Raw genomic sequence first — 9,306 nt, 5'->3', positions numbered from 1 at the left:
AAGTCTATAATGGAAAGTACTTTTAATATTAAGCAGTTCTCATGACTGTAACAAATTGTGTCGATAAAGAGCTTACTAAATGTCAACTTCATTTAATCCTTCATTTGTTAAAAAAAAAAAAAGAGGACATACTTCAAATGGCACTAAGTGAAGCATAATTCATTTCTGTCATTTTCTACAAAATAAGTTAACTTTAAGCCAAACAATTTCAATGATGATAAATGCATTTCATTATTTATTTAGATGTTTAAGCTCTCGCACTAGATTTTTACAAGCTGGTGAACACTGACAAATTATTTCTCCCACAGAACTATAACCACACATTCCCAGACAGTATAAATATATGGTTGAACTAACATTAATACACATCACCATTTTATCAATTACATAATAAAACAAATTATCAAGTATCCAAATATTAAGTTACACAGCTCAAAAGGCATATAAAATATTAGATGTCTGCTCAATTCATTAGCAGAAACCCACTTTTTTTTTTTTTGCAAGAGAGGTTGGGAAGAGAAGGAAAAAAAAAATCACACTTCAAACAAAAATAAGTTGGTAAACAACTTCAGTTAAGAAAAAAAATTACAAGAATTTCAGAAATTTTATGATTAAGAATTGTTTTAGCTACAATAACAAAGCATCTCTACCTTTTAAAAAAATATTTACTAAATTAAAGAGCATATTCTACATGTTCTGCACAAGACAAAGGCAACATTTTACTAAAAATACTTAATAGCCCCCTCCCGTTCTTTTTTCAGGCCCTCCCTGTAAGTTGCACCCCAAAGTGCAAACATTAAAATTAACTGTAAGGCTTTTTTGTCTGGAGACATTAAAGACATGTGCTTCTGTACAACGTAGATTTTCAAAATGGAGGTTTTCTATAACACCACAAAATGAAATTTGTTGAAAGACATGAAATAATCATTGTAAGACTTGGTTTAAAAAAAAAAAAAGTTGAGCAAACCTGATGTATACTGGTATGAATGTGGGAGATGTAAACATAAAGTGAGCAGGCAAATAACCATATAGGCCCTAATTTCTATGTTTGAAATGACTGAAGGAATAAACCACATAAGGTCCAGAGTGTTCATAGTTCCTGGGATTTTAGTTCTGTATGATACTAAAAATATACAAGTATTGTGCTGGGTATTTTGGCACCTAATCTTTCTAAATTTCTTATATATTGATAAGATTCTGGCATGGGAATAGATTTAAAGACATAACTCAATACTGCATGATTTCAGGAAAGGTCAATTGGTACAAGTGATAAGCACATTTTAAACGCGGTAAAGCAAAAATCTTTTGCTAAGTGTCCAAATAGGTTGATCGTAACCCAAACATAGAGGTTGCAATTCTGTCAAACTTGTGGCCTGATAAAACTGCTTTCCAATACTCCTATGGAAGCTTCATTAGACTTAATCACCAAGCCAACATGTTGGCTAGTATGTATGACAAATTAGGTCCTGTTTCAAGTTCCACTTCCAAGGCAATTACATCAGGTACCCCAGTTTTATTGAATGCAACAGTTGTTTCTATGACCATTGGAGTCTTTGAAGCGCAGCCGCATTTTAGGACGATACTTCTCCAAATACAAAAGTTGCTTGCTGTTAAAAGCTCCACGCCGCTTTCTAGATGAAGAGAAACAAAATATGAAGTTACTAAAGCAAAATCCCTCCACATTACCATTTACTATGCTATAGACAATTATCATCTCTCGTGGCAATTTATCTTTTGATTATCATGCTGCGACTTAAAGCTTAATTTATGGATAGGCATACATGTGGAATGGAAAAAGGATACTACAAAGTCTTAAATCTTGAGTGTTGGTTACAATAGTCAAAATTTATATATCCACTTATATGAGATCTGAGAAAAGAATTTATTGATTAGAATCTCTGTAATATGAGCATTTACAAGGAGTGTAAGTAAGATCTTATTTCCTGGTTTTAATACTATCTTAAAAATGAATGTAATGGTTAGATGGGCTGTGGGGGAAAAACTTTCTGTAGTAATAAAATCCACTGACAATGAAGAAATGAAAAGAAAATTCATTATATACTTACTGTCTTATGAACTGTACTGCATCTTCATATTTCATTCCACCTTCAATTAATGCTAGGGCAACAAGCACTGGGGCTCTGGTAGGATAAGAATTTTGATAAACCACTTTTTTCAAAATCAAGTCCTGGAAAATTCAACACTCTAAACTTTCATTTCCTAACCCAAAATTACTATTATTTACCACCCTTCCTATGTAATACCTTATAGTAAATGTTGACTTCTTGTGAAAAAATTAATAAAAGCATCAGCATTTCCTTACCAAACTCAGCCCTTTACCTAGAACCAAAAATAAACTATGTATGCCCTTAATTGTTACAAATGAATCTATAAATTAAGACTTGTATTATTCGAAGTGAATCTTAAAAAAATTTAAGGGGGTAAATCTTGATAAATGCAGATAATTTTTTCTGAATCCAAGCAGTAAAAAATATTTCCTATTTAAAAAAAATTGTTTTTGAAAGGTCATGAACTCCTTTTCCTAAACATCCTCTGGAAATGTTTGCTTCCTTTTTTGTTTTATCAATGAGACTGTGACACAGTTGCATGCCAAACCCCCCAGGGCCATCAATGCTCATTTTACTTTTCCCCACTAGAAAAGAACTTTTTTTTGGTGGTGGGGATGGAGGGCAGTGATAGTGACTTACAAATCTGGATATGAATATTTGGGTGTTACTGGTAATGAGTTCCCACTGAATCGGAATCTCCAGGATCAAGAACGCTCTCAAAAGTACACCATATGCAACGCAAACCACCTTAGAAATGATTCGTAATTCTTTTTCACAGTGAGCTTGGACAATGATTCCAATATCATTGATATAACCCAGCACACACAATTAATTCTGTAAGTAATTGTGCCCACAGAGACAAGTGTAAATTACAACTACAGCATTTGTTAGTTCCAGCTGTACTGGAACACATTATTTTATTACATTCACCTACTTTTAAATTTAATTTAATATGTAACCTAACAAAGCAAATTGACTCACAAAGTGATAACTGAATTTTTCCTGGACTCAAAATCAAATTTTTACTAGAATCAAGGCCAATACTTAAGAAATTCTCTTACCTCCCAAGGCCTGCAACACAATGAACAGCAATACAACAACCAGGTTCTTCACGAAACTTAATTTTTACAAGACTTAACCAGTCATCAACAATCTGGTTGGATGGTGGTGCACCATCATCAAAAGGCCAATCCTAAGTCAAAAGAATAAACATTTTAGATTTTTTAATATAAATGCCAACTAATACTTCTAAATTTCTACCACTCAGATGTCTTCAAAAGCATTTTAATATGCTTAAACATGTGTTGTATGAAACCCCACTGTCAATGAAATGCATATAAATTCCGAATCTTTATAAAGATCTCATTACTTTAGAGCTTTGCTTAACTTTCATCTTTATTTAGAAATTAAGATGCTGCACACTTTTGTAATAACTTAAAAAAAAAAAAATCAAGCTTTTTGAAGTTGATCATTTTGTAGCACAGTATCAAACTCAAAGAGCTATTAAACACTTACGAGAACATGGATGCCTTCTTTCTCCACAAGAGTAGTGTCATAAGTTGCTTCACATACTCTTACTATTGTTGTAACTCCATACTTCTTAAGTTCCTGGATAAAACATACATAAAAAATAATTAATGAAGTCTTTATAACCATGTTATTACTGCTCACCAATTGTTCAAAAGGTATTGCTAGTTAACAAAAGATCAAGGAATGAATGGTACAACCTATGTATGTTTAACAGGAAAGTGAAATCTTGTTATTTATTTATTTATTATTTTTTCACACCACCCACATTCACAACTCAACTCTGGGAAGTGAAATCCTGCTTTAAATGACAACACTAGAATAAGCATAAAAGAGGAATATTAAACATCACATATATTTTTAATAAACGAAAAAAAAAATCCTGTGGCCCTTCATACATGGAAGGTGTTTACAGTCATGGTAACACCGGCTATATGGAAATGAAGCACTAACAAAAGAGAGAAGCAATTCAGAGACAAAGGTAAACAGAACCCAAAGGAATCACTCATGACTACAAGTTATCTGACTTGACTTGATTACATTAACTACTTTAACTTTTGCTCATTGGCAGTACACATGGTAATTTAGAATCTTAAAGGTATATTCAAAGACTCTAAAATCCGGTAAGTACAGTGTAAAAAACCCCACATCATTTAAAACAAGCTTTAAGACTCATAATCCATTATTACTAATTATAATTAGTAGCTAAAAATTGGCTTCGAAGCATCAAATAGGGTCCAAGACATTAACTTTGGTTACAGTATTAGTCATTAGACTAAGCAGATATATGAACAATCTCTAAGTGGCAGTCTTCCTTCTATAAATTTCTTATATGTGAGAATTATACTGACCTCATAGAGATTTAAATAAACAAACTGTGAGGCATGAACACCTAGATGACCTTATTATAAATCCAAACTAATTCAAGTACATGTCCTTGTTTGAAAATGTACAAAATAATTTCCTGTAACCTAAAGAAAAAACTGATATTTCATTTCTTGAAATTCAACTGTAGGCATACCAACAAAATTTTTCTAAACTATTTATTCTGTTTGCTAAAAAACCTCACCATTAACCTGCAATCAGTTTAAGACATTAAAAAGCATCGAGCCTTACCTCTATAAATTTGTTTAAGGTCGCATTGGTTGGATTGTGTGTAATAAGAAATCTCATGTTCTTGTATGTGACTTCCACAGGAGCTGGGCGGTTCATTCGAGCCATGTTAATTTGGTTAAAAAACACTCAATAGGGTTATGAAAGAATTTAAAAAATTGAATACAGAAATGACGCAAAGAAACTGAGTCTACTTCAATATACTCCACTTGAAATTCTCAGTGCTTTGAGTATGAAGTTGGGAGTAATGGGAAATGAAATGAACCTCCTAACAAGAAGCAGCAATTCTTCAATCCAGTAATACTGAGGCAATAGAAAGGAAGTGCACTGAGGTTTACCCCATCCAGGTCAGAACTCTTGTAAAATGCTCTGTGGATTTCAATTCAACACTTCTGTGTCCAGGTTAACCACTCTTACGGGGGCTTCTTGGTGGAGTAGTAATGAATTTCTACAGTTCACTTGTCTGCATAGAGGTCGTGCTGTGCCTGGCAGTAATCTCCACTGCCCTTCAGAAACTCCATAAATGTGTGACCAAGAACACCACAGAACTGCTGTTTAAAAGAAAAAAAAGAGAGAGAAGAAAAAAGTTGTTTTCCAATTCAAAGGAACATATTATGCTTTTGTAGCATATAAGTGCACAACTGTCTTTTCAAATTTGGGTCCAAGCCACCTTTTCAACTTTTACTTAAACCACAAAATATAAGGGTAATTACAAATTAAATCAATAACCATAAAACAAGCATTCACAGATTACTTTAAATTGAAATTACTGACCTAATACAGAGACCCCTCAAAGAATACCACTGTTACATTTAGACAGTATCACTTACACATACTCTTCCACTAATTATTCATTTTAAATAGCTGGTGGCTTTATAGTATCATAAAATCTACAACTTTCTATATTGATTTTTCCAGCTTATAAAATATTTTTACATATTGTAAACTTCATGAAAACTTTGGAAGCTGTTAGTCCTTGCATAATTTAGTTACTCCTCTAAAGACTCAACTAATATATTTTTTAAATTTTTATTTAAATAATCTTTACATCTAACGTGGGGCTCAAACTTACAACCCTGAGATCAAGAATCATAGGCTCTACCAACTGAGCCAGCCAGGCGCCCTTCAACCAATATGTTCTTAAGAGGAAGACAAGAAACTGGTTTTCAAAATGCTTCCACATACACTATCTCATTTGATCCCTAACCTATTAATTTACAATTCCCTTTTAACAGATTTTCCTTATCTGAGTCTCTGGAAGTTAATCAACTTGTTATATGAAATATTACAAGGATTAACGTTAATAAAGTTAAAAAAAAAAGACGTGTGTGCTAAGGAGTAAAGAGAGGAATAAGAAAAATTGATAGGTTAACAAGAGTACTAAGTGCCAGCCACTGCCCCAAACACTTTATATGTATTCTCAAGGGCAAATTACCAAGTAAAATCTTTTAACCAAAGATTCCCTTAGTTTATATTTAAGCATTTCAAAAGCTTAAAATTAAATTCAAACTATTTTCATTTTGTACCTTTAAATAGCATTCTGCACCATGCTATAGTTTCTAGAACAATTTTGCTAATTTTGAAGAATTCATATGGAGATCTAGCAGATCAGTGAAAAACAGCAAGTCAAAAACCCAGTTCATTTTCCTGTCAAAACAAAGAACTAGCCTCAGTAGTCATTTCTTGCAAGGTTGTCCCTCAAGAAAGAGGACTTTCATTATTCCAAATTTGTTCAAAGGAGCCCTCAGAGATTATTCCTTCATGTATTTGCTAGTTGGGTTCAAACATTAGTGACTACCATCAAGTAAACTTGGCTCTATTACAGTGAACACAGACAGCAATAATCTGGAAAATAATTTCAGTTACACTTTCACCTCAAATCCTAAATATTACTTCCTTAGAATAAAAAAAGTGAATTCTGGCAGCTTTTCCATGTCATACAATGAATTAAAGAAGTCATTTGTAAAGTTGTTAAGTGCAACAACTCGTGGCTTAGTATTCTGATTTCCAGATACTATCTTTTTTCAATTGAAAGCAGATGTATGAGAAAGACAGTATTTCACATCACGACTTCCACATTTAACAGCTAAAATTCCTGTTACAGCTGAGTTTGGCCATCTCTCTTCATATAAGCAAGTTCATCAGGAAGCAGAAAAAGCAACAGAAATAACTCACTTAGTGGAGCCATCCAGTGGCTGGGGGGGGAACTTCCACCAAAAGAGCAGTGACCCCAACTACCTAACATCTTCTCATAACATTCCCTCATTACCAATTTCCTTGCCACAGGAAAAACTATCCACAATAGGCAGCTCAGAAATACCAAGGCATTTCTTCCCCCTCCCATCTATCATTCCATATAATCACAATAATATACACGGGGGTGGGGGCGGGAGCAAAGCAATTTCTGTGCAGAAGCTTAAATCAGTTTGTCAGATTGCAGAGTCAAAGCAATTAATCCGTATAACCACCACTCTGTCCAACAGTTCGTTGTAAAGTTTGTTCCAGACCTACTATACCTTAAGTAATGCACCTAGCATAGAGGATATGTAAAATGCTGCTTTAGTCCTGGGAATGACCTAGCTTTTTGGTTTTCAACTGATTTACTGCCATTGAACAAAATTCGTATAAAAAGAGTAACAGGAAGCACTGCCTCAGAATCTGGATCCCAAGCAGGTCGACGGTTCCAACTACAGTGCAAATAACAACTTAATACTCTTGGAATGGTAAAAGGCTTCCACGGACAGAAGATAAACCTCAGAATTCTGGCTCTGGTTGGCTGCTGTTGCCACAAGCCAAAAGCAGGCAACAACATATTACACCAAGGATTTCAGGAACAGTTCTAAATAGTCCCCGATTAAAAGGCGCCATCCAGGGCCCCAAAGATTGGCAGAGAAAGTGCATACTGGTGCCCGGCCGTGGACTCCTTCGCTTCAGTGCAACAGTAGTCCTGGCAGTTTCCAAGGCGCTCAGACCCAGACCATTTCTCCACCGACTTGCCTCAGAGAAAGGACAAGACTCAACTTGTTCCCATTATCCAGAGCCCGAAGTGGGGCGTTAAATCCGGAACAGCTCGAATTACCAGGTGGAGACTAAGGGCACAGGGCGGGGCAGGGAGTCGGTCTCCTCACCTAGCAGAGTGTTGCTCTAGCCCCCGCCAAGAGTGCAGCTCGCGGAAAGCCCCCGATGGCCGCAGCTCCGCGCACGCGGCGGTGCACGCCGGGGCCCGCCCGCGGCGCCCCCTCTCCGCGCCGCAATCACGGGTTCGCGCCGCGCCTTCCGTCAGGCGCGGACGCCGAAGCCATTTTGTCTGGGGCGCCGGTCCGAGCAGCGGAGCACAAGGGTGGCTGCACCAGGCGCCTGTCCCGTGCCGGCCCCCGAGCCCGGAGACCTCCCGGTCGAGACCGTTATCAGCCTCGCCGGCCGCCCCGCCTACCCCACGCCGGCCCGAGTCTGGTGTCGACCCCGCCGCCGCCGCCGCGCCCTCCCCGTATCCGGCTCCGCAGTGACACGCGCAGCCCTTGCCCCACCCCGGGCCACGTCTCCCGCTTCCCAGGCGGGCCGCTCTCTTTCGGCCAAACAAAGGGGCGTCGGGACGCCGCGGAGCCCGCCGGGCCCTGGGCAGGCGCGCCAGACCGGAGGGCCAAGGGCGGAGGCGGCGGTCACAAAGCGGCTTTTGTGCCGCCCCGCCCGGCCTGCTGCGGTGGCCGAAACCGCCCCCACCCGCCGCGCAGGCCCGGCCGCACTGCCCCGGCCGCCGCCGGCTCGGCAGGGACAAGGAAGTGGGTGCCTCCGGCAGTCAACCGCCAACCCGCAGCCCCGTGGACCCCAGCGTCCGCCTCCCCGCAGCCAGCCCCACCGTCCGGCCACAGGGCCGTAGTCCGGCCCCCTCCTGCCAGGGACCCACCGGAACTGCGTGCCGGGGCGGTGGGGAGCGGACGCCGGGCTCCGAACAAAGGCGACGGTGGGGATGGGGGGGCCGGTCGTGGAGCCCCGGCTCCAGAGGCGGCGGTGCGACGGATACTCACAGGAATATGTTTACTCATTGAAGATTGTGGCCTAATCATACAGCCGGTCCCGAGGCGGCGGCGACACAGGCGGCGGCGGTGGCGGCAGCTGCAGGGCAGGGGGTAGCGGTGGTCGTCGCGGGGCGGCGGCGGCTTTACAGGCGGCGGCGGGGGCACCAGACTCTACCATGCAGTGAGCGGCTCCGAGAAGAGCGCGTAGCCCAGCCGGCCCGCAGTAGAGGGAGCCAATACGCGCGCCGAGGCGCCCTTGCGTCATAAGCCCTCCGTTTTATAGCCGGCGCGACGTGCGAACTCCTGGCCGCCAATCGTGGCCGGGGGCCCCCGGCCGAGCGCCGACGGGCGGGGGCGGAAGCCCGCCCCCCGCGGACGTCACCGCGCGGCGGCCGCTGCCGGTGTAAACCGGTTGATGAATGGCGAAGTGCTGCAGTCGTAGCATCCCCCGGGCAGGGGAGGGAAGGGGCCGTGGAGGGACTCAGGGGCTGAGCAAGCCTGGGGTAGGGAAGGCCTGGGAGCGGGAGATTACAATCTATCGGCTGGAAGGAATCACGCCGGAAACCCTGGCTCTCATAGTT

General features: G+C 40.7%; 2 protein-coding genes across 3 annotated transcripts; both read right to left on the bottom strand.

Annotated features, from left to right (window-relative positions):
• Positions 1 to 206: 206 nt before the first annotated feature.
• On the bottom strand, positions 207 to 4,853 carry PTP4A1 (protein tyrosine phosphatase 4A1). 2 transcript variants are annotated; one of them, XM_025890430.2, is made up of 5 exons: positions 4,713 to 4,853; positions 3,585 to 3,677; positions 3,131 to 3,261; positions 2,067 to 2,141; positions 207 to 1,631 (listed from the first exon to the last, which is right to left on the bottom strand). In XM_025890430.2, exons 1-5 carry the CDS (start codon positions 4,815 to 4,817, stop codon positions 1,514 to 1,516), a joined length of 522 nt encoding a protein of 173 aa, XP_025746215.1. In that variant the 5' UTR covers positions 4,818 to 4,853; the 3' UTR covers positions 207 to 1,513. The 2 variants fall into 2 exon arrangements, with proteins under 2 accessions (XP_025746215.1, XP_073761261.1); XM_073905160.1 differs by having other exon boundaries at positions 207 to 1,627.
• A 267-nt stretch (positions 4,854 to 5,120) lies between these two features.
• Positions 5,121 to 8,867, bottom strand: LOC141374810 (uncharacterized). The gene is made up of 2 exons (XM_073905161.1): positions 8,735 to 8,867; positions 5,121 to 5,260 (listed from the first exon to the last, which is right to left on the bottom strand). Exons 1-2 carry the CDS (start codon positions 8,771 to 8,773, stop codon positions 5,165 to 5,167), a joined length of 135 nt encoding a protein of 44 aa, XP_073761262.1. The 5' UTR covers positions 8,774 to 8,867; the 3' UTR covers positions 5,121 to 5,164.
• Positions 8,868 to 9,306: the final 439 nt, after the last annotated feature.

Source organism: Callorhinus ursinus, unplaced genomic scaffold (genome assembly GCF_003265705.2).
Source record: "Callorhinus ursinus isolate GAN/ISIS: 27379988/994484 unplaced genomic scaffold, GSC_fseal_2.0 scaffold22, whole genome shotgun sequence".
In the NCBI taxonomy this organism is placed as follows: domain Eukaryota; kingdom Metazoa; phylum Chordata; class Mammalia; order Carnivora; family Otariidae; genus Callorhinus; species Callorhinus ursinus.
The sequence above is the reverse complement of the archived record's forward strand: the minus strand, read 5'-3'. Positions and strand labels throughout refer to the sequence as shown.

What these genes read in the sequence shown, in the direction of transcription:
- PTP4A1 (XM_073905160.1), bottom strand. Translation starts at nt 4,817, where the DNA reads ATGGCTCGAATGAACCGCCCAGCTCCTGTGGAAGTCACATACAAGAAC. An exon ending in AAGAAGGCATCCATGTTCTC is followed by an intron (nt 3,262 to 3,584) that starts GTAAGTGTTTAA and finishes CTTTTGACTTAG; the next exon opens with GATTGGCCTTTTGATGATGG. An exon ending in GCAGTACAGTTCATAAGACA is followed by an intron (nt 1,628 to 2,066) that starts GTAAGTATATAA and finishes TCATCTAGAAAG; the next exon opens with CGGCGTGGAGCTTTTAACAG.
- LOC141374810 (XM_073905161.1), bottom strand. Translation starts at nt 8,773, where the DNA reads ATGATTAGGCCACAATCTTCAATGAGTAAACATATTCCT. An exon ending in CAATGAGTAAACATATTCCT is followed by an intron (nt 5,261 to 8,734) that starts GTGAGTATCCGT and finishes TCTTTTAAACAG; the next exon opens with CAGTTCTGTGGTGTTCTTGG.